The sequence below is a fragment of the Venustampulla echinocandica genome (genome assembly GCF_003357145.1).
Source record: "Venustampulla echinocandica strain BP 5553 chromosome Unknown scaffold_0, whole genome shotgun sequence".
NCBI classification, from domain to species: Eukaryota; Fungi; Ascomycota; class Leotiomycetes; order Helotiales; family Pleuroascaceae; genus Venustampulla; species Venustampulla echinocandica.
The window spans coordinates 589,707-612,332 of NW_022474205.1; the positions used below are offsets into that span (position 1 = coordinate 589,707).

At 47.9% G+C, this 22,626-nt stretch overlaps 10 protein-coding genes across 10 annotated transcripts in view; 5 read left to right on the forward strand and 5 right to left on the reverse strand.

The window, feature by feature from the left end:
• Window positions 1–561: 561 nt before the first annotated feature.
• On the reverse strand, window positions 562–2,273 carry BP5553_00178 (Dipeptidase; the record flags this gene model as incomplete). Its single annotated transcript, XM_032008801.1, has 5 exons — window positions 562–888; window positions 942–1,287; window positions 1,358–1,517; window positions 1,569–1,734; window positions 1,791–2,273. The coding sequence occupies 5 exons, from the start codon at window positions 2,271–2,273 to the stop codon at window positions 562–564; spliced, it is 1,482 nt and encodes a 493-aa protein (XP_031872855.1).
• A 1,141-nt stretch (window positions 2,274–3,414) lies between these two features.
• BP5553_00179 (putative cysteine transporter protein) lies at window positions 3,415–5,093 on the forward strand (the record flags this gene model as incomplete). The annotated part of the gene is made up of 3 exons (XM_032008802.1): window positions 3,415–3,624; window positions 3,678–3,780; window positions 3,829–5,093. The coding sequence occupies 3 exons, from the start codon at window positions 3,415–3,417 to the stop codon at window positions 5,091–5,093; spliced, it is 1,578 nt and encodes a 525-aa protein (XP_031872856.1).
• A 1,078-nt stretch (window positions 5,094–6,171) lies between these two features.
• On the reverse strand, window positions 6,172–7,795 carry BP5553_00180 (uncharacterized protein; the record flags this gene model as incomplete). The annotated part of the gene is made up of 4 exons (XM_032008803.1): window positions 6,172–6,291; window positions 6,491–6,527; window positions 6,813–7,362; window positions 7,525–7,795. 4 exons carry the CDS (start codon window positions 7,793–7,795, stop codon window positions 6,172–6,174), a joined length of 978 nt encoding a protein of 325 aa, XP_031872857.1.
• A 1,371-nt stretch (window positions 7,796–9,166) lies between these two features.
• On the reverse strand, window positions 9,167–10,532 carry BP5553_00181 (Protein prenylyltransferase; the record flags this gene model as incomplete). The annotated part of the gene is made up of 4 exons (XM_032008804.1): window positions 9,167–9,552; window positions 9,600–10,314; window positions 10,359–10,469; window positions 10,524–10,532. The coding sequence occupies 4 exons, from the start codon at window positions 10,530–10,532 to the stop codon at window positions 9,167–9,169; spliced, it is 1,221 nt and encodes a 406-aa protein (XP_031872858.1).
• Window positions 10,533–11,152: 620 nt separating this feature from the next.
• On the forward strand, window positions 11,153–13,788 carry BP5553_00182 (WD40 repeat-like protein; the record flags this gene model as incomplete). Its single annotated transcript, XM_032008805.1, has 6 exons — window positions 11,153–11,264; window positions 11,324–11,782; window positions 11,832–11,887; window positions 12,026–12,362; window positions 12,410–12,458; window positions 12,504–13,788. The coding sequence occupies 6 exons, from the start codon at window positions 11,153–11,155 to the stop codon at window positions 13,786–13,788; spliced, it is 2,298 nt and encodes a 765-aa protein (XP_031872859.1).
• Window positions 13,789–15,201: 1,413 nt separating this feature from the next.
• BP5553_00183 (Uncharacterized protein) lies at window positions 15,202–15,831 on the forward strand (the record flags this gene model as incomplete). The annotated part of the gene is made up of 2 exons (XM_032008806.1): window positions 15,202–15,293; window positions 15,363–15,831. 2 exons carry the CDS (start codon window positions 15,202–15,204, stop codon window positions 15,829–15,831), a joined length of 561 nt encoding a protein of 186 aa, XP_031872860.1.
• Window positions 15,832–16,232: 401 nt separating this feature from the next.
• On the reverse strand, window positions 16,233–16,762 carry BP5553_00184 (uncharacterized protein; the record flags this gene model as incomplete). Its single annotated transcript, XM_032008807.1, has 2 exons — window positions 16,233–16,631; window positions 16,688–16,762. The coding sequence occupies 2 exons, from the start codon at window positions 16,760–16,762 to the stop codon at window positions 16,233–16,235; spliced, it is 474 nt and encodes a 157-aa protein (XP_031872861.1).
• A 796-nt stretch (window positions 16,763–17,558) lies between these two features.
• Window positions 17,559–18,314, reverse strand: BP5553_00185 (uncharacterized protein; the record flags this gene model as incomplete). Its single annotated transcript, XM_032008808.1, has 3 exons — window positions 17,559–17,684; window positions 17,762–18,052; window positions 18,279–18,314. The coding sequence occupies 3 exons, from the start codon at window positions 18,312–18,314 to the stop codon at window positions 17,559–17,561; spliced, it is 453 nt and encodes a 150-aa protein (XP_031872862.1).
• A 1,216-nt stretch (window positions 18,315–19,530) lies between these two features.
• Window positions 19,531–21,541, forward strand: BP5553_00186 (uncharacterized protein; the record flags this gene model as incomplete). Its single annotated transcript, XM_032008809.1, has 5 exons — window positions 19,531–19,567; window positions 19,642–19,847; window positions 19,902–20,309; window positions 20,585–20,760; window positions 20,815–21,541. The coding sequence occupies 5 exons, from the start codon at window positions 19,531–19,533 to the stop codon at window positions 21,539–21,541; spliced, it is 1,554 nt and encodes a 517-aa protein (XP_031872863.1).
• A 900-nt stretch (window positions 21,542–22,441) lies between these two features.
• Window positions 22,442–22,626, forward strand: part of BP5553_00187 (Glycosyltransferase family 69 protein) — a gene marked incomplete at both ends in the record, with an annotated part of 1,395 nt that continues 1,210 nt past the window's right edge. Inside the window, one exon of the mRNA XM_032008810.1 lies at window positions 22,442–22,622. Within this exon, the coding sequence (XP_031872864.1) occupies window positions 22,442–22,622 (181 nt within the window). The remainder of the gene's footprint in view (window positions 22,623–22,626) is intronic.

The window sequence follows — 22,626 nt, forward strand, 5'->3', positions numbered from 1 at the left end:
TATCAATCATTGCCGCCGTATTTCCATATGTGCCTCGTCTCTGCATAGAAATCAACTGCCAAGAATAAACGGCATGATATCTCACCGGTAAGATAACAGAAGGTCTCCACCCCAGCGGACAGCCCCGGAACGCACGGAAAAAGGCACCCTTCCTTGGGATTTATAATATCTGGAAGTTCTTGACCAGGGTTTGACAGAATTCAAGCAAAGAATTATACCAATAGCTTTTCTGGGTTATTAATTAGGAGTAGTATAGGTCCGGACTCTGTAGCGATTGCATCCGTAAATGTTTCTCTCCATGAGTGTTTGGAGAATGTTCCAAGTCCTCCTTTAGGAAAGATCTCTTACGTACCATAAGTTCATCCCACTCTTGATTTGAACTTGCTCGTTGTTGGCTTCTTCGAAATAAGGCGCAGTCCTGGAGGTTCTTTCATAAGCAGAACCAAATGTTTGGCCCTGTGGTCGCTTATATAGAGACTTTTTGAAACTCTGCTGACGCCTACAAGAGTATGAGAACTTGCCGTGGGATAGTATTCCAGATGTAAAAGTAATTTATAATATTTATTCCTTTCTAATATTATCAGGTTTATGGACACCTTCCTTTGCGTCCACATTGAAATAATGCGGAGTACTCTTCAGACCTCTTGTTCTGTCTCTTGATTTTCGGTACATGAAAGGGGAATTCGGAAAGCCTATTGGCCAAGTTTCCAATCTCTCTTCCCACACAGCCTCATTTGCTTTCTGGCCTACGCTTTGCAGCCTCTTGCCAGCAAGTTCAATATTGGACCATACACGAAGTAAGTTGTCACCTGCGAATAGACGAACTTGTTCTTCGGTCGCCCCGCGCTGCAGCAGCAATGCCACCAGGTCAGGATATTTTGATACATCCTATGACAAGGTCAGCATAATTCTTCTAATTTCCAGGCTCGAATTGAACTCACCTCGAGACCAATAGGCACAGCAGGCGTCCCACTAAAATCTGAACCAACTCCAACGCAGTCCCAACCGGCAATCTCAGCGATGTGAAAAATATGATCTACCACATCATGTATAGTTGCTTCCTCCGGATTTTTCATATTCAGAAATCTAGTCACGAAAGTTGCCATCACAATGCCACCATTCTTTTTGATGCTGCGTAGAACGTCGTCAGGTACGTGGCGAAGGTGTTTCTGAACGGAATATGCGCCCGAATGGGAGAAGATGACTGGCGCGCGGGTGATGGAGAGGATGTCACGCATTGTTTGGTGCGAGACGTGGGATAGGTCGATCATCATTCCAAGTCGATTCCTGGCAAACTCGAAGTGTCAGTGAGTGTATTATTTCATGCCTGAAATGTCATATGAAATCATCAACTAACATTTCTGCAACATATTCATGGCCAAATTTTGTCAAGCCCTTGTCCTGACCACCACCAGCAACTGTGGAAGCAGCTGTTCCAAATGCATTATCGCAATTATGGGTTGTAGTGACGTATCTCGCTCCAAGATCATACATTTGTCGTAAAGCACCAAGAGAATCTTAAAAGCAGGTCAGCAATTGTCGCCTAAGGCAAGACAGGACTTTCTCACTTCCAACTTGATGACCCCCTTCTATACCAATCATACTTGCAATACGCCCTTTCTTGAATGCATCCCTCGCGCATCTGGCATCGGCACAGTACTCAAACACACTTGGGTATTCCGAGATAAATCTTCGTGCAATGTCAATTTGTTCTAATGTATCTCGAACAACCCACTACTTAATTAATTAGGTTAACCTCTCAAAAGTATTATCACAGGGGGAAGCTAAACCGTCGGGTCATCAATGTTCTCAACCGCTGCGCACTCCACAAAAACACTCCAGAACTGCCCACCCATCTGCCCCTTCCTCATCCTCTGAATATCTGTATGACCCAGTAGACGATCGTTGAAATTGAAAGTTCCATCAGTCATCTTGCCATACAACTCAACCTGAATGAGGTGCGGCAAGTCATTGTGCCCATCAATGAGAGGTGTCGACTTCAAGATGTTTTCTGCTCGTGCGTGGTAGTTCTTCGGATCTATCGATGGCCGGAAGAAGTATCCTATTCCGGTCATTGGGACACTTAATATGGCGATTGCTGCGATCGCTATTGATGGTCCCCAGCCGCGAAACCATGATGTAGGCGCCGAAGCAGGATGAATCAGGGCCAATTCTTGTGGTGAAGACTCCTGGTGTAGAGTATTGTGTATAGTATTCCTTCTCTGCACGTCCTCCTGCTGTGTTGACAACGGCCGATCCGTTCTGTCTGACATAGTGATAGTTGCCTCGATAATCGTCCTACAAACGTTAGATCAAAGCGAGAGAGAAAAAAATACAGAAATTGCAAAAGGCATCTAAGAACCAAAATTCTATCAAACTAAGGGATAAGGAAATAGAAGTCGGGTTTCTGCACCTCAAAGCCACACACCTTCAGAAACTCGCTACATGCATCCCACTTTACAACCGCCAAGTGGCAGGGTAGTCCGATAATGCTTATCCGATCCTCATCCCACGATACTACATACCATGCCAAACATTCATGAACTAGTTTACTAAGCGAATGTGGATCCATCCCATCCTTCCATGATCACGACTTTGCCAATCCACTTGTTGCAATCATTTAATGGGCAGTGACCAGCGTTAAGTCATTCAATTTGTTGAGTTAACTCGATCTAACTTAGGCGTTTGAATTGACAAGCTAATCTTTCTAGATAGAATAGTTAATCTTTAAAATTTTGAAGAATTTCAACTTATTTGCGGGACCCTGAAGGTGCAATACCCACAGATAATGACGTGATGTATAATAAGCGGTAGGCCGTACTAGTAAAAGGAGAATATATCAGCCTTTAGTGAAGGCTTAGGCCTAAAGTATTGAGTAACGGGGTGGCCAAAAGGTCAATATATTTACTTTAGGTATGGGGTAGTATATGGATCAATTAGAGGGCCCATACACTAATCGGTGAAATTGACCAACCGGGCGTAACAAATGGGCGCTAGAGCGACTTCTATAGCGTTGTCAATGGCATTCTTGTACAACTGGAGATTAGACCGTATTCCACCTTTGTAGGTGCTAGGCAGAGAAGGAACTAGTATCCCCATTGTATCCACTACGGGGATGGATTTAGTGACTCATAGAGCATGTCTCATGCAAGCTGAGACCTAGTTCCGTCAAATGCTGGGAAAGTGGTACACGCCTCTGTTTAATTCGCCTCGTATGTAAGCACTTCAATCCCAAGTTTCCACATAGCGTGGCCAAGAGCATGTTGCACAATTGAAGATAAGGATTGTATCATATATCAAAAGGGCCAATTGAAGGATGTGGGTCTCCTAAAAGTAATCAAGGCATGTAGATAAAGACAAAACCAATTCCAACTCTGAAGACAGGCAAGTCACTCGTTAGCTTTGACAATCACCATGGGCAGTGAAAAGGATTCTCAAGTGGTGACGGCTGCTAAGCCTGCCGTGAAGGCCATTAAGGAAAAGGACGCGGATGTCACACTGAGATTTATCGAACAACATGGACATGAAGTTGGCCCGTTGACGCCAGAGAAGGAGAAAAAACTGCGAAGGAAACTCTACCTCCATGTCATGGTATTGGTGTCAGCGATCAACCTTATCTTGTTTGTGAGTATCTTCATCGCACGCCAATAGGGGTGCCTCCCTACTAACGATATCAGGTTGACAAATCCTCACTTGGATATGCTGCCATCCTCGGACTGTTCGAAGAAACAGGAATTTCCAAAGCTCAATACAACAACCTGAACACATTTTTCTATGTTGGTAAGTTGACAGCTTGTACAGGAAAAGGTCGTCTCTAATGAGGAACAGGATACGTCGCTGCACAACTGCCTGGCCACTATCTGCTGCAACGACTTCCGTTTGGAAAATTTGTCGGGGCTGTCGTGTTCAGCTGGTCGGTGATTATCTTTCTCCACTGTGTCGCAACCAATTACGCTGGGCTGGCCGTTGTGAGAATTCTTCTCGGTGTAGTTGAAGCCGTCGTCGTTCCAGCAATTGAAATGACAATTGGAATGTTCTTCAATCGCGAGGAACAGTCATTTCTCCAACCTATTTTCTGGATCACCTGTCAAGCAGCGCCCATTGTCGCTGGCTTCGTATCCTACGGGCTTGTCTGGAGTAAGGGTAAGACTGCCATACTTCCCTGGAAGCTTTTCATGATCACTACTGGAGGGTTGACATTCTTCCTCTCTATCTGGACATGGTTTTGCTACCCAAATAACCCCAGTGAGGCTCGTTTCCTGACCACCGAGGAGAAAGTCCATGTCATTCGACGTGTGCAGGGCTCCAGCCAAAGTTCTATCGAGCAGAAACATTTCAAGAAGGAACAATTTATCGAAACCCTCAAAGATCCCGTTTCCTGGCTTTTTGCGTTGCAAGCCTTCACGCTCATGTACTCCAACAATCTCACATACGGCCAGCAGAATCTCCTGACAACATCTCTGGGCGTCACTACGCTTGGATCTACTCTCGTCGCTGTCGCTGGTGGTGGTTTTGGAGTCGTTGTATGTCTAGTTGCCACCTGGGCACTGCGGCGCTGGCCTAGAGGACTTGCATGGCATGGACTTGCCTGGTGCGTGCCTGCTATCGCTGGTGGCATTGGCATGGTCACAATCAAGTGGACTGAGAAGCTTGGCATGTTAGCATGTTTACTTCTCGCAGGGCACACATATGGCACAACTTATATCATCGGTCTCGGGTGGGCAACATCATCCGCTGCTGGCTATACAAAGAAGCTCACACGGAACGTTATGTTCATGATTGGATATAGCGTTGGAAACCTCGTCTCACCACAGATTTGGGTTCCCAGTGCCGCCCCCAGATACTACGGCGCATGGGCGTCCATGATTATTGTTGCTTGGGCTGGTACACCAGCGATCCTGTTTATCATTAGCTTCATCTTGGGTCGTAGAAATAAGGAGAGGGAGCAATGGGCCGCTGAGTTGAGTGATGATGACCGTGAAGGTATCGTTGAGGAGGTGGGCGAGAACGGGGAGATTGTCCGTAGAAAAGCAGACCTTGCGATGCTGGATCTGACAGATTTGGAGAACAAGTTTTTCATCTATCCGTTATAGTGTAGACCCTTTTATACCTTACGGTCGGATGGGGGGTTTTCGAGAAGATTATATGATAACCCCTCTAGAATACGATCCTACCTAGCGAGCATGTAGCGATTATGTAGAGAATTAGAGAGGAGGAGTAAGAAACGATTCAAATTAATTCTATTATACTATAAATTACCTCCTACTCGAATTACCGAAGTCCACTCGGCCCCCCTCTGCCTTGAGTCGATTCTCTACGTCGCAACTAGATTAAGGTTCTTCTACAGCGTGTTCTTCGATATCAAGTACCTCTAGCTCGGGTTCTTTTGTATCAGATCTTGATAATAGAGATAGGTGAGTTTAGTTGGAGAGAGTAAGGAGAGAAAGTAGGTGGGAGGAGAGGGGTAATGTACCTGGGTACCTGTAGAATTCTCGGCTAGATAAGCGTACTCCTTTTATGAACAAGCGATACTCCCCTCGGCTACATTTGCCCCTACATGCTTGCTACATGATCAAAATCGCTATCATGCATGATGGCTACATCCTTTCCTACATCATTAAATGCCACCACCGCGCTCCACTAAGGCCATATTTGTCCACAACCACAACATCTCTGCCCACGATGAGATCGGAATCCGACGAAGCCGTTCTGGCTGAGTTGAACTGCCCTAAATCTCGAGTATAAATCGCAATTACAAAGGAGAATGAATGCTCTGTCGACAGAAGCGAACGGCCTGATCTTTTACGCCCTCTTGGCCAATTTCTTATTGGCAATTCGCTGGGAGCAATTTGGATACCGAAGAGAGTCAACCAGACCTACGTGTTGCCCGCCGCCAGCCAGATCAACCCAGGTCCCGAAACGATCAAAACAGGGCCTAAGGCTAATATATAGAGTCGTGGTGATCCGTAGCCTGCAGGAAATGCAAGCACACACACAAACACATGCACACACAGCGTTGATCTGATTTTGAAGTTTTCTACTGCTGTCACATGTACAGTACCTCTGTGGCTATCTGCAAGTGCTCCATGCTGCTGCTGTTATATCTGCTGCCATCCATATTTACATCGCTAAAAATGATAACAATCAATACCCCAAGGACCAAGACAAAAATCATGCCTGCCACGCCCAAAGGGGGTAACAGGGAACGTAGGGGTATTCCCGCTCGTCGCTCTCTAGCAAGCCGGTCTGAAGTCTCGGACCAGTTCCAACTGCGAGGGTGTGTGTAGTGGCCTATAATAACGTTATGATCAGCCTCTTGGATTGGCTAAAGGTAGCTTCCCATTCTTACATTATAAAAGCCTTGGGGCGTGACGATTATCCCACGTGTTTAACGGACTCAAACATGGCCCATGGAGTATTGGGACGCCATGAATGATAAATAAATTGTTAGATATTTTCGATGGGTGTTGGTGGACATACTTGGACTTACGTCACGCCATTTCCATTGCTTGATCTGGAATATGCATCTGTTACAGGTGCATAGTTAGCTTTATATTTTATGAAGCAATCACAGATATAACCGAGTCCCGATACCCGTATCGTCTCTATATAAATAACCCTTTCAGAGCAGACTGGCAGAGAAACGGAGAATGAAAATGCATATCTGTCCAGGGGCTATCCTTTCGACTCCTCACCAAGGTACCTCCCTCATCTCTCCTTGCTCAAACTCCCAATACGTCCCACCTTCATACGTATACTTTATACCCTCATTCCCTTTCACTTGCACGAACTCATCAGCCTCATCAACACACAGCCTAACCACAACCTCAGCACCCTCTTCCGGCTCTCTGATACCCTCCATAAAACCGGTAAAAGCAGTTTTCAAAAGCCCTGGCTGCACGACAAAATATCTGATCCTCGCACTTTCAGAGCCCTCTTTCTCGACACGGTCATTCTCCCCAGCCTGCAAGGTGACCGACAATCCATTCAGCCCTGTCTTACTTGCTCCGTAGATTAAACCTCGAAGCGTCTTCCTCCGTAGCTGGTTGGTCATGGAAGATAGGCCACTAGTGACACTAATAACCTTTGGATGTTTAACTAGGGGCGAGCGGAGGAGGGGCAAAAAAGCGGCGGAGATGAGGCCGACAGATGTTAGGTTTGTGTTTAAAACGTCTGTATATGTGTGGCGCATTGCCGCGAGGTCTTCTGTAGTGAGTTCTTTGATTTGAGATGCGTTATAAGCCTGCGCTGCGAGTGGTCCGGTGAAAACGTTTGCAATTGTGTTGGGAATCGCTCCAAGGTCTCCTGTATTATCAGACGGCGCTGGCAGCATATTACTGATTCCGGCATTGTGTATGAGGACTGTAATTGATTTATGTTAGATGCGTTCTATATGTAAGGAACTGCTCCCCTCAGTGGGGACGGTCGTTGGGCCAGGAGTACTGCTACCAGCTTCTCGGGCAATACATATACCCCCACACACATCCGACATTTTGCTAGAAAGCCATTGTATTGTAGACTTACCATCCAACCGTCCATACTTCTCAGTAATGGCTTTCACAGCTGCAACAATATCATCATTGCTCGTGACGTCCAGTCTCAACAGCTCCACCTCAGCTTTAACACCCTTCTCGCTCAATTTCTTAATTGCTTCGTTGCCTGCGTCCACATTTCGACATGCGAGAATATATACTGCAGAGGGTTCGCGTAGTGCTGCGACATGAATAATTTCGAAACCGAGGCCTTGATTGGCGCCTGTTACCAGAACGATCTTTTTATCGGTGAGGGGAGCCATAGTGATAAATGAGAAAGCACTGGTTTGATGGAAGTAGGACGGGGAGAACCAGGGACCTAATGCATATATATACGTGAATTTCTTGTCTTCGAATGGAGATTGTGAAGGCCGAAGCAGCGAGCCCCATGGTTGAAAGTTCGGAGAGCACGTCTTAACTCCGTGAAGCCTTGCTATAGGATTTGATGGATTTGGGCATTTAATTTGTGGCTTTAGAATCATTTTTATACGAATGGATTGCTATATGTGAGTACTTGATGATTTATCAGTAGACGGAATCTCACACGGGGAATGAATGAACAACACACTAGAAATATAGTCTACAGCATTAAAAAGCTTCCAAATATATCCACCATTTAGCATATGACTTCACTTCTCTAACTTTTATAAGCTGTACCCACTGATTTTGATAACTGAAAATATTAGCTATCCAATCATGTTATACAAAATAACAAACACTGCTTATATGATTCCCGTTCACTGCAAAATAAACCTGGGAAAAACAAAACTACCTGTAACTAACGCTGTACATGTGATAAATATGCAATTCCTCAAATTTTACAGCCAAACGCAAAATTATTAAGTCTAAACTAGCCTCCATACACGCATGATTGCAGACGAGGCAAAAATTACAGGTCGAGCGAACATGAATAAGTCGAAGCCAAAACAAGCAAAACACCATTCAAGCCAGCCACTAAAAATAGTACACAACACTCGATGGGCCCTTAAGTCCGGGAGCGGGTAAACGTAGACCAAACTGCAGCGAGATGGTTACTCGTTTGATCGTCATGGAAATTATAATCGGAGGTATCGGTGTTTGGCGGTTCTAACTCCGCCCCTGTGGTGAAGTGAGCATCGGCCGATAGTATTCCATGATGACGGGCATGTTTTTTGGCAAGGCAAAGAGAGTGCGCAAGGAGGTAATAGTCCATGATTTATTGATGTGCGTCTAGAGGCGCAAATATTGGGACTTCCTTGCTTGCTGGCGAGTGCGTAAATACCTGAGCTGGTACGGCAATTGATATTCAGTGAGATGTCCAAGAAACAAACACAATTGTTTAAACTATTCGATGCCTAAAGTGACGGCTGCGTTTCTATCAAGGCTAGAATTTTTGATATAGCGTCGCAAGTGGAATATAAGCGTCATTTTGTTGATGATTCGGAATACGGTGGAACAATCGTGTCCAGTGATATATTTCAACATTGGTGACCTTTCATCTCCTACTCAGCGCACAGGCATATGTAATTAGATGCAGCCTCAGCCTCCTAAGTCATCGGTGCAAGGGCTGCATTGGTGGATAGCCTGTCTCATATCCAGGTTCGCCACTTCCCCAATCCAGGAAAAGAGTTATGGTTTAATGTCACGATGAAGGTTTAACGCTTTTCGAGAGATATTTCCAGATCATCCCATCTACCAGACCGAAGATGATCTAGCTTCCTTAGCTCCATCAACCACGATTGGCAATCAGTCTTTTCATCAGGGAGCGGTTCTCTTTCCTCCATTTGGCACAAAGCTAGAGTGTATTCAATCAAGGCGTCATATACCCACTTGCAGTCCTCGGCACCATCGAGCATATCTCCGAGGACAGCTAGCTGGCGAGTAACAAATACAACCCGATCTTCCTGGGTCCAGTTGGGTGTGATCGTAGCGTGACCAACATAATCGGTTACCGTTGTCATTAGGAATTGATAATAGAACCACGCCGATTGTGCATACGGATATGAGTCTGTATACATCGCTGAAATGATGAGATCAAATTCTGATTCCTTGTTAGTGGCATTCAGCAAAAGTACGAGGCAAAATCACCATCTTCCAAGAATTGTTGTCGTGTGGCATCATCTGCCCCGCGTTGATCCAGCAGTGTCGGTATCAATTTACTCCGTCTATGCCAGGCCGAGAAATTCGATAGTCCATTGAGACCATGGATTACCTTTGTAGTATACTCGAATTCCGACTCGACCATACTCTTGCCATGTAACTCCTGGCTTTCGAGCTGCGTAACAACCATCCTCCGGTAGCCCCATCCGTGGAAGTTTCGACTGTCTTTTACCAACATCTTTCCAACTAGTATCAGCTCTCGATTCCACAAGTCCCTTGCGATATCTGGGTCTAGCCTCTCGTTTGCTTGTTGCAAAATCCACAGCCTGTAATTCCACAACCAGTAGCATTTTGGAAATTTGATCATTATTGGGAACAAAAATTCTAGCTCTCCTTTTATCAAATCAAGAATTGTACCACTCTTCCCACGATTCCGGGAGGGGGGGTCGTGCAGGGTCGTGGTCAAGTTCTCGGCCGTAGAAACAGCAGAGGAGGAGACACCTTCGGAGGAGGTTGAGGTAGTGACGGTCGGAGAAGAACTCGACGGTTCCTTCGATGAGGAAGATGAATCCGACGATTCGGAAAATAAGCCATAAATTAGCAAACGCCTGCGGTCGTTCCATATTGTGTAGTATTCAGGGTTCTTCTTGAGTAGTTTCGAGGTAAGTTGGAGGACTTCAAGGGTGTATTGGCGCTCGGCGATCTGAGTGTATTAGCGTAGTCCCGTAGATGTAAGGGTTCCCTTACCTTCGTTCTAATCAGATCTTCTAAGTCCCTGTATTCTTGAATCTGTAGCTGCTCCTCCTGTAGCTGTTGCTCCGTTCTGTGTGCAGTTGTCGCAGGGCGGGGAATACCATGCTATCTTAAGATCAGCCCAGCTTCAAGTACAGGTACAGGACGAAAGAATCATACGCTTGCCATGTCGGTTCAACACGGCCTCTTACCTCGCGAAAGCTCGAAGTAAGTTGAAGGACTGGGTTGTTCCTCTGTACTTCGTACGTAGCTGGTTGCGAGTTGGGGTTGTCGATGTCCTTAGGCTAGTCAGCGATCCGGCAACCAAGGATACAGCTGAGTCAGGCAGCTACTGCCCCACCAGAGCTCTATCCTAACATCCTCTCCCTCTGGGCCCATTCTCCTCTCCCATACTTCGTACAATTATTCGATTACCAGACATGGATGGATACTAACCATTAACCAATATATACTTCACGCTCAGAAATATCAGCTTAGGAACGCTAGGATTATTGAGTTGAAACCTTTACCTCCCATACCAGGGACTTGCCAGCGCCCTCACCCTGGAAGCGGAGGGCACTCACTGCCATTACTTTCAGGGACCCTGTGGACTGGCAACAATATCTGCAACTTCGCAGACTGGTTCCTCATTTTTCTCTCTTTAAATCACTTTAGCACAATTCCCCCCCATTCTTTCGTTTCCTGCAGAGAGAGAGAAGAGTCGATAGTCTACATTCCTGTCGTAGGCTACCGTCAGCCTCCTCAAACCGCTCGTTCTGTGCATCAGCATGCTATCCTTCGTCAACAACATGGTTTCCCGCCCTTTTGCGACTCGAGACAGCCCTACTGACTCGGGATACGAGTCAAGTTCACCCGCTAGGAATACGATTAGACAACGCTTGCTCAAATGCAATCTCTCTGGTGACACACCAAGATCAAATGAATATTTCTGCCCAAATGACTAACAAGATATCACCCAGACTCCGATGCACTGCGATATGACCTATGTGATTTCGACCCTGCCTTGATCATCAGACCCCATTCAGCTTTGGCAATAAGATGCCGGTATGATGGCCCTTCGGACGAAGAAATTTTCCCTTCAACTGCCACTACGTTACCCCGTTCGAGGCCACGCTCATTTTTCCGCCGATGGACCTTGTTGAAAACATTCGATAGCCATTCTAGCCTGTCATCTACTGACTCTCGGAGGTCTCCGGACAGATTTCTTCCGGCACGAAGATCCAGCGTAGATTTTACAACTCATACCTTCCATGCCCACAAAGACCCCCGTACTCTAACCGCCGATGAAAAGCTACTCCGGCATAAGGATGCTAGCCCTGATGCTTTTAGTCCCACTAGAAAAGCAGCGTCTTCAACACCCGAAGCGAGCCGTGCCATACCCCGACGCAACACTTCTGGACGTCGGAGGGGTGGTACGGGTGAGTGAGACTACTCTATCGCACGCAGCCATAACTGACCCGGTTCCAGGGCCCACTACTCTTACATTTCGCCAAGAAGCTCCAGGACCTAATGGCGAGCGTCAGGTGAGTAAATCATGCCAAATATATGCCCTTTGTCCACCAAGCCTGTAATAAATATCACATACTTAGGTCTTGCAAACATCATTAGTCCATAGCTGCCAAGTCCCGGTTGCCTAGTTGCCAAATGCTAACTAGAGATAGGTGAGTGTTGGCACCGTATGGACTGTTGGAGGGCTAGCTCCATCTATCACAGGGGTTTCGGATGGTCGAGGGGGTCAGTTTGGAAATGGGACCAACGCACCTCTATACACCACCTCATTTTCTGCTGCGAAACAGATACAGCAGGAAGACATAAACAAGCACGAGGGCCGACTTGCAGAAGCGCTCGAACTGGACAGAATATCACGAGTTCTTGAATTTCGAGAACCTCCGCCTTCACCGCAGCGTCCAGCAATAAGTAGCACATGTACAGAAATCAGAGTTAAGCCGAGGACTATTTGGAATGGAACAGAATGGGTGACGAATGGGGCTGAATATAGTATGCCCTTCGCAATCGTGTGGTGTTACTAGGCTAATTAGAATTAGAGCCTCAGATAATACCGGAGCCACGGACTCTGCTAAGCGTGCCGTTCAAGTAAGTCGCGATCCTTCAATGGGAGCTCTGTCTCATTTAAAGTAGAGTTCTCAATGCTCCAAATCTCCGAGACGATTTCTATTGTTCGGTTTTGGCTTACTCGCCCACCAGCCACACACTCGCTGTTGGCCTCGGCTCATATCTTTATGCGTGGTCGGAGATACGCGGCGCGCATCTTCTCCATGGCGTGGATCCCGCGGGTCCGTGGCTCACTTCTCTCGCATTCTCCTCGGTTCAAGGATGCAAATGTATTCTTGCCTTCGGCAAATCAGATGGCTCACTAGGTCTGATGTCTCTCTATGATACAATATTACCACGCTTCGAAGTTCAGCAGCCCCATTCCATTGCGTGTGTTACTTGGAAACCAACAACTACACTGCGAGCTTCACGGTGTCCAATAATGCCTGGCATGTTTGCTAGAACGGAAGACCTGCTTGTTGGCGATGAACATGGAAGTGTTTACTATTTCTCTGTCGAATGGCCACATCCTTCAGAGGTAGCTGCTACTGGCTGGTCTGGGTCCATGGCTCTACTTCTTCGAATCTCTGCTCATACGCAGCCGATTTGTGGGATGGCATTTAACTTGGATGGCAGCTTGTTTGCCACCGGAGGAAATGATAATACCTGCTGTCTATTCCAGACGAGCAGCGTCATGCGTAATATATCCCAGAACCCCGAAAATGTAGAAGAAGTGTTGGTTGGCGGTGATGAAATCCACCATATCTATACGTTTTCCGGGCTAAGACGGGTGAACGAAATCAGAGCGGGAGCTGAAAAACACAGATGGCTTCATGGAGCTGCCGTCAAAGCCATTGCCTTTTGCCCATGGCGCGAAGGACTTGTTGCTACTGGTGGCGGAAGTAATGACAAAGGCATTCACTTCTTTCATACATCCTCTGGAGCTTGTCTTGCGACTATCAGTGTCTCTGCTCAGGTAACCTCGTTGATCTGGTCCACTACTAGACGAGAAATTGCAGCTACATTCGGTTATACTGATCCAGATCATCCATATCGAATAGCCGTGTTTTCTTGGCCTGAATGCAGACAAGTCGCCGCGATTCCCTGGCAAGGGCAGCACCGCGCTTTGTGCGCAGTATCATATCCTGGGGGCCCAGACGAGAGCCAGACCAGTGCAGAGGGCGACCGGATATTGACTCGCACTGCCAAAGAAGGATGCATTGTGGTGGCTTCAAGTGACGAGAGTATCAAATTTCATGAGGTTTGGACTACCCCTCAAAAGGCTACTTCTAGTGGTGAGGGGTTTCTTGGGGGAAGTGATATTCTCGAAAGTTTGGAGGGGATTGATAAAGAAGGGGACATTATCAGGTAATTGAGGAGGTCTTGAGCGAAGGAAAAAACTGCCGCAGTTAGAGGGGAAACGGGTCCCTTCTAGAAGGTGAGACTGATTGATACCTATATGCATTCATGAGCTTATGAAAGAGGCTATTTTCTCAGCCGTATTGGTACTATTGTACTTAGAAGACCAGCGTTCGCTCTAGCATGCAGCGCAACCATAAATTAGTTTCATTACGCTGACTATTCTGGTGCCAACTTCAAAAGGAATAAGAGTGGGAAACTTCCCAGACATAATGAACCCTGGTTGGTCTCTAACTAAGTCCAACATTGGTTGTAGGATTTAACGAGCTCAGCAGGTAGCTTACTCTAATAATGTGTGTTCCCAACTAAGGATAGACGGCATTTAACATCCATCTACTACAGTAAACGTTCCCTTGGGAACCTAGGTAATGGGGAGTATTTGAATTTGATAGGGTTTAGGGATGGGATTATTTCCTATTTACGTACGCTGGTCACCACCACTCACACCTCACATTTCACATTTCACTTATCTTAAAAACCCCAACCCCCCATCAACCACTACCTCCGTCCCCGTCACAAAAGTCCCATCAAACCCCAAAAACCTCACCGCCCTCGCCACCTCCTCCGCTTCCCCTACTCTTCCCAACGGAGTCGTCTTCGCTCCATGCTTCTCAAACTCCTCCAACTCAGCCCCCGACGCATCCACAACCCCCATCGTCGGCGTCTTCACATACTATTGATTTCAAACTCGGTACGATTCATACATTGACAAGGTACGGAGCAACTGTAAACAGCAGGTCGAACGATAGCGACTTACTCCTCATCTTCGGGCTTTCGTTTCTTGCTTGCCCGATTTGAGCGTCGTTCTTCAGCAAAACGAGCCCGGAATTTTGAAGCGCAATTGGGCGGTACATTGCATAAAAGGTGTGTGTGGACATTCCGATTTCACATTAGTCTTGAGACAATATGATTGAGTAGCCTAGGCTTGGCCATCCACTGCACCTGGTACGGAGGACCAGGTGCTCGGGTAGTGCAGCTTACCTAATATGCCACAATCCCATTGCCGGCTTTATCTGCCATCTGCTATCCGCCATCCGTTATCGATATATGATATGCGATTTGTGATACTCGAGTATCCATTCAGCGGGGCAGCGACTGCTGTACTGAGTAACTGTGAGTTATGTAGCTTACTCAAGTAGCTGCAGAGGCAATCTATCCGTTTTTCTTCCTTCTGTTTACTCTTCTTTGCTTCTTCCTTCCGTCCATTTCTTTAGCTCGCATTGTATATTAGAGTGTATACTCTTCCACGTCACTATTAGTGTCAGTTTGTTGCGATATTTCACTTCACCACCTTGCGTTTGACTTCTCCAGCATCATCCCACGACGAGCCATCAAATTCCAGATACTTGAGTAGCATATTTCCAACATGTCTGCCGTCGCTGAAACCAATTCCCTACACCCCAACCATCAGCGCCTCATCGACCTCGCGCGCGAGTTCTTTGCTGAGGTTGAGAACCTGTGAGACGCGACCCTCTCCCATCCCCATGCCCCCTCACACAAGCATTGCTAACATCCATTCCCTCCTAGAACCCCCGGCAAAGACCTCGAGGCGCGTCTCAACGCTGACTACGGCCGCGGCAACCGCTTCTACGACGGCTTCTGCGAGCTCATCAAGGGCGCGCTCGACAACGACGAGGGCTGGGTCGCCACCGAGGCGCTCGACGGGCCCAAGTATCGTCGCTCCAAGGTCGCCTGGCCGAGCGAGGAGAACCGCTATTTCAGCATCACCACCGTCTACATGGAGAGCATCGAAAAATACAGCGGCCAGTACCACCAGCACCCCTATGGCGAGATCAACTGCGTCATCCAGCTGACGCCCGGCGCGGAGCTGATGGGCATGAATGGCTGGCAGGGCGAAGGCTGGACGAGCCCCGGCCCTGGGACGCATCATTATCCCGAAGTGCGTGGCGGGGCCCTTGTGGCATTGTTTTTCTTGCCCGCGGGGAGGATTAGCTATGAGGCGAAGCCAGGGATGCCGCAGCCGATTAGTGTGTGAAAATACTAAAATGTAGAATCTTTTGATGTTAATAATAAGTTTTGAAAAAGTTATGTGTTGCCAGTTAGATATTAGGTTGGTGGTTATGGAGCATTCTTGGGCGACTTTGGTGCAAGCCCTTTTTCGCCGGTATTATATGGGCCAACGGCCATTACCTAGATATAAATCCGATTTCGCTTGAATATCTAACTAGAATTGAGATATTCAAGTCACGCGAATATCTGACCGAAATTGAGATATCTACGCTACTTAAATATCTCAATTTCGGAGGATACGGTAGGCTGACAAGGCTTTTAGTTGTTGTCCTCGCCACTTTTTCAATATGTGCACTCCACATCATCCTCCCCATCAATCATAATTGGTACCAAATTTCATAAGCGTCGTTTTATAACATACGTAATCTATGGCCTCCCCATTGCTCGTTCGATAACTTCTAAGATCGCTAAGCACTTCTCGACCTCAAACCTCCTCGCCACAAGCTGCAGACCGATCGGCGCATCCGTATACCACTCCGGAGAATACAACTCATAATTGAACTTATCCTGATCATTCCTCGGCACATAACTCGTGTCTTTTACGTCAATCTCTGGATCGACGACGGTCACCGGGAATGCGGCTCCTGGGTATTCAAGCATGTTCCACTGGCTTGTATAGCTCCAGTACTTGGAGTTGCCGTGGGGTGGTGGGCATCCAGGGGCCGCTGGAAGAAGAATGGCGTCGACGGGGTGCCCGTCATCTTTCCCAGTACTCAGCCACAGTCTATTGTACTTGAGACGGTATCTATCGCGGCGAACCTTGAGCTGTTGAGAAGTGAGTGAGTAGGGATACAGGATACTGAAGATAGTGGAAGACATACTGCACAGCGTGACTCAATACCCTGATACTTGACGTTCGGGTTATCCTTCACCAACCATTTGGTGAGTGGAAGCATGTCCTCACTACCTTCGCGTTGACTCTATCCTCTGCTCGGCCCCCGTCTTCAAAATAGAGCGCCTGAGTAATGTCCCAACATTCATCATGCCCTTCAGGAATCCAGTCAACGACCTCATGCCCGGCATCCGTGATCGACTTTACAACTTCTCGCAACGCTCGAGTTATTGGTGGATGTGGTGTGACGATCCCATCCGATCACATCACTGCAATCTTTAACTTGGGCGTCAATTCAACCGAGCTCCACGGAATTGGCACGAGATAATCATCTTTTATCCACGGTTCATATAACTCAGATACGCATCCATAAATAGTGATGATCCGGACCGGGAGGTGGACATGGGCCCTCGCGTGGGTGGAATTCCTTCTTGTCCGAGCATTGCCATCTTTGTTCCTACTTTCGCCAGGCGACCGTGAGTGGGCTTGAAACCGTATGTACCTGTATGTGCCGCTGGGCAGCGGATAGAGCCTCCAACATCACCACCGACACCTTAATAATTGTTAGGAGTGACGTTCAAGATAATGTGGTTGCCTCGCCCGTACAAGTACACTACCCCGCATGGCAAGCAATGCTGACTCGCCCCCAGAGCTTCCGCCTGGAGTTAAGTCGGTATTGTGAGGATTAAGAGTAATCCTGTATATATTAGAAGCTGTCTCTAGCTGCATCACGGCCTGTGGCTAGGTCGTTCGCGCGTAAAAGACACAGCCAGCCTCCCAGAGGACATCATTAACGCTGACATCCACAGCCTGTGGCTGTCCAATAAATGCAACATAGGAGGCATGTGTGGCACATCCCTTCATGCCCTGGTGTTCCTTGACTGATATCGGAAGGCCATGAAGTGGTCCAACGGCTCAGGGAGAGAATCGAGATATCTCGCCCGGGCAATAGTCCTCTCGGGAAGGAGTTCGGTGATGCAATTAACCTAGATATTGATTAGTTAGGCATATAATGAGAGAGATTGACACGAAACAGGAATGGGGAAGTAGCGTGATAGCTTACAACTTTCTGTGCCAGTGCAGCTCGGCGCAAGAAAGCTCGAGTTACAGCCTCACAGGTGTAGGACTTCTCCCGTATCAGCCGGACCAACTCTGGCGCATCAAACGAGGTGATCTTGAGCTCCTCGTTGGTGAGAAAATCGTCCGCGATACGTGAGACATTCTTGGGAAATGTGTAAGGTAGGTTGATGAGTGGCGGCTGGACGTCTGCTACTGAAGCATCGCGAAGACCGAGATCAGCGACGTAGACACGGAAGATCGTTCCTCTGCCGCCGGCGATGATGTAGATGGCGTTCTATCCATGCTAGCCTTTGAAGATTGCCGCCGGTGTCTCGCGCGTTTTCTTTTGTTGACTTGCGACGGCTACAAAAAATTATGGCCAGGGTATGGCTATGGCTTTGCAGCAGAATTATACATCTGTGAACACAATCAATTTGATGGAGAGATCTCCACAGATGGCCGGTACGGATAGTAATCGACATGGTAAATCTCCAGCTTGTCCGTTGCCACCACACCCATACTCCACGACTCGTGTTGGCTTGTTCGGAAAGCGGCATCGGATGTGTTCAGACATCGGATAGGGGCTCGGATGTGGGCATTTCCATCCCACACTGTGTTCCTAACAAACATACTATTGTACTCTGACCACCCTGACACGCCGGATAGAGCACCGCTGGCTACCGGACATATCGGTTATCGTACTCCGTATATGTCCGGTTATCTTGGGGTTAGCTCTCCTCGGTTTTTGATAGTTTGGGGTAAATATGGAGCAACGACAATCTTTGTTCTCCTGGCCGCAGCCCAGCCAAGCCGGCCGAAGTTGGTAACATACGTACAATCATTGGAAAGGTTTGGGGAACGTTGCTGCTAGTATTCGCCCGTGCTCCCGTTTTATGCCTTTTATAAAGCACAAAATTTCGACGACATAATTGGTCCAAGATTAGAGGCTTCGTTCTCACTATACTGTGCGCAGGTCCCTTACTACGAGAGTGGCCTCGGATATGGACTTGGCCTACCATACCCTATCTTATTTCCCCTCACTCTTAATATCTGATATCAGTGAATCTGGGGATTTCCTTGGTATTAAGGTAGACTAGTGAGAGAGTTTTGGACTAAATTCGCGTAAGAATACGACATAATTGCCCGTCTCTGGGTCTGTTTTGCTCCGACAGACTGGTAATCGGGTGGCAAGCCGCCTATGACCGTGTCAGTGGGTGCGGGTGAAGAGTGGAGTTGGACTTGACCCCGGACCCAGTACCCCACAACTGCGGCTCATCCATCTTTGATAAGCTATCGCGTCAGAGTCCGACATGCATCATACTCACACTTTACATCCAAGCATCTTTCTTACTGCAATGCTCTCTAGGATCCTACAAGTGTGTGTGTTAATTATGTGAGACAGCGTTAAATGCCTAATCATCAATACCCCGTCCTAAGGTCGATGCCGCATCTCGCCGACGGGTAGCGCAAGCCTGCCGCTATTGCAAGGCCTCGAAGCAGAAATATGACGGCCACACTCCCTGCTCGCAGTGCGTGAAACGTAAACGACCAGAGGCCTGCAAACGCTCCGCTTCCTTGCCGCGTCGCGCATCCCCAGCCTTCAGTCAGACGGAGCCATCTCCCCCAAGGATCTCAGAATCAGATGTACGAGAAGTTGCATCACCTCCGTCAGCATCTGCAGCAGTCGCAAAGGATGGCAGGACGTCGTCGTCGGCGCCTCGTCCGGGAGGGTTGCGGACCAGGCCTAGAGCGCCAGAGCTTCTCGTGCCTCGAATGTCTTCTATGATGTATGATACCAAGGGCAAAGCAGGTGTGTTACCATAACTTGTCCGATCCATGATCATATTCATGTCATCTGACACGTGGGAAATACAGTCTACCTAGGCAATTGTGCAACACTACACTTCCTACAGAATATCCAGCAGTTTATAGCCGATCAGTCGAGCGACGTGTTCTCATCCTTGAACTCTGATGTCTCTAACCTATCATTGATGGAGGAGTTGCCTCCGTTCGAGAGACACGACATGGAGCCCCATCTCCTCAGTGATATTGGGGATATCAAAGACTTGGTCGACGCTTACTTCACTTCCGTGAGCCGCTTCCCCTGTGTGGCGAGATCACCCCGCTAACAGATGCATATTTAGACTTGCGGCATCATTGATATCTTTGATGTGCCCCAGTTCATGACAGTTTTTAGATACTGGATAAACGGCCTCATTCCCCCAAAATCCGGGACATCTGCGGTCATCTACCTTGTCATAGCCCTTGGGGCACAGGCACGGGAGTCAAGCTTGCTCGACAGTCGACGAGCACAGTCGTTCTATCATCATGGACGGCTGATAGCGCTCCAGGAACTAACCAATGACCCAACATTAGAGACGATTCAGGTATCTCTACTAATAAGCATGTATATGCTGGGATGCAGTCGAAGGAACGGCGCGTACCTGAATTTGGGGACTGCAGTTAGCGCTGCGAAATCTCTGGGACTCCACAGAGATGAGGCCAATGCAGCATTTAGCAAGGAGGAGCAGCAAGGAGGAGCAGCAATTAAGGTGAGGCATAAAATTCGAGACATTGTGACTTTGACAGGTACTGAAATAAAGACTCAGGTGTCGTATTTGGAAGACACTACGCTTCCACGACTTATTCTTCAGTGCCATGATGGGCCGGACCTCTGCCATATCAGCCCGAGAATCCAACATTTCCCACGCCAAGAGAGTCGGTATTTCTCTCGCGGGAAGTCGTGTTAAGAAACACACACGGTGCCTGCTCGTATTACTTCGCGATGATGCTTCTCATGAGGCCGTTTCTTATTGCTCATCTCAAGGCAAAATCAAAGACTTCAGGCCTCGGGCGGAGCGCAGCAGATGGAAGAGACACAGACACCTCTCCCGAGATCTACGATGGCGCAATCGCCTGCATCGACTCAGCTATCTACACGCTTCAGCTGCTCCGTGAACTCCTCGTCGCCGACATGCTCTTCAAAAACATGCCGCTCGCAATGTGAGTCCCATGTTTGCCGATTCTAAGCCCCCCCGAGACTGACCCAAGGAATAGTGCCTTGATCTTCGTAGCAGGCCTTGTAGTCAGCTCCTCACACTTTGGCGGCATTGGCCCGGAGAAAGAAATTGAGCAGGCCATCCGGAACACGGACGAATTACTGCACTGCTTTGCGGCGAACAGCCCGCAGGCAGCACGATACCATCTTATTGTGAAGAGGCTGTTCAAGGCCGCCGCCGACAATCAGACAAAGCTTAAGCAGAGCGCCCGGCTCTCACGGACGACGGTGGTGTCGCGGTTGTTCCGACTGAGTCCCAGGGAGGCGACGGATGACGCAACAGACGAGGCCGCTGTGAAGGAGGCGGAGGACGGGGCAGCGCTGTATCAGAATCTGTGGTCCTCGCCGGAGAACGAACTCTCTACGTACCTGCCTGCATATCAGGAGTCCGCGACGCCGAGGGCATCTAATTCGGCTGCCGCTACGACTACAGACGAGGCCAGTGGTCGGTTTACTGGATCTACTGGGGGGCCATCGCAGGGCGGCGAGTCTCCTGGCGGGCTATACATTCCTGAATTCGTCGCGCACCCGCCGGGACCTGTGGTTCACCAGCAAGAGGATGTCGAGGCGCGTATGGCGAACTTTGATCATCTGTTCTCCGGGCCCATTGACTTCGGGCCCATGCTGGAGCAGGACACTCCGATGCTTGGGGGAAACGGAAACGGGAATGGGAACGGGAACGATATTCTTGATTTCTCATGGAGTTTGATGGGGTTGACCGATTAGATATAGGCACCGGTGTCAAAGGAACCCTAATTTTTATAATTCATTTGTGTATGTGACCTACTATGGCTTATTCTTAGGCGAATTTGGTGCAAACCTCTTTTCGCCAGTATTATACGGCCCCGAGGGTATCACCTAGATATAAATCTCATATTGTATAAATATCTCACGAAAATTGAAGTATTCAAGCTGTGTAATATCTAACTGAAATTGAGATATTCGTACGGCTTGAATATCTTAATTGTGGCTAGATATACAGCGAGCTTATACGTTGCCGAGAGCTGGCGGCTCCACTGAAACCGGGCTCTCGTTGTTCTATACTCATTTCGTTGGATGAGCGTTATCTCCCTTGAAACGCCTTGGGAGCAAGATGTTGGAATTTGGTGTTGGTGTTGGTGTTGGTGTTGGTGTTGGTGTTGGTGTTGGTGTTTGTGTTTGCAAGATATATATAAATCAGGCCTCGTGGTTTTACCCCGGACCCCTGCGCGTACAGTATCGCAGGAACGCAGCGCGTAGTATTTTTATACCAAAGTTGCGCAAGGCAGATACGAGAGAAAGCGAATGCTTTACGCCCTTTATGTTCGAAGCTTTGTGTATATATTTTTATTCGAAAAAGTAAAGTAAGCTTTTACCCGATACTTTCCAAAGATAAAAGTACTTTGTTCTGGGGCAAGGGCGAAAGCACCCAAAGGAAATGTCAGGGATCTACTCTGTACAGCGGTAAGGCCAGAACACTATTGGCTCATCAATGTACCTAGGTAGGCTATTCGGCGCTTTTATTATCTGCGCCGCATATCAATATCATCATCGCTCAAAAGCAGCTTCATTTCCATCAATGCTGATGAATGAATATATACCTGCACTTTCGTATTATCTTTTGTTAGTATTAAAGATGTCGCTCATATGAAGACGATGCTGGCCGGATCATGGCTACCTAGAAAGAGGCTATCAGTGGCTGCTATCGCAATCGCAATCATCATCGTCTTCACAACCATCTCAAATCTGCAGTATCGATCGTCCAAAGCGGCCGTGAGCCTACAGCTCCCCTCTTACAAAGGCAATAATATAATAGGGCAGGAGACCGGTAG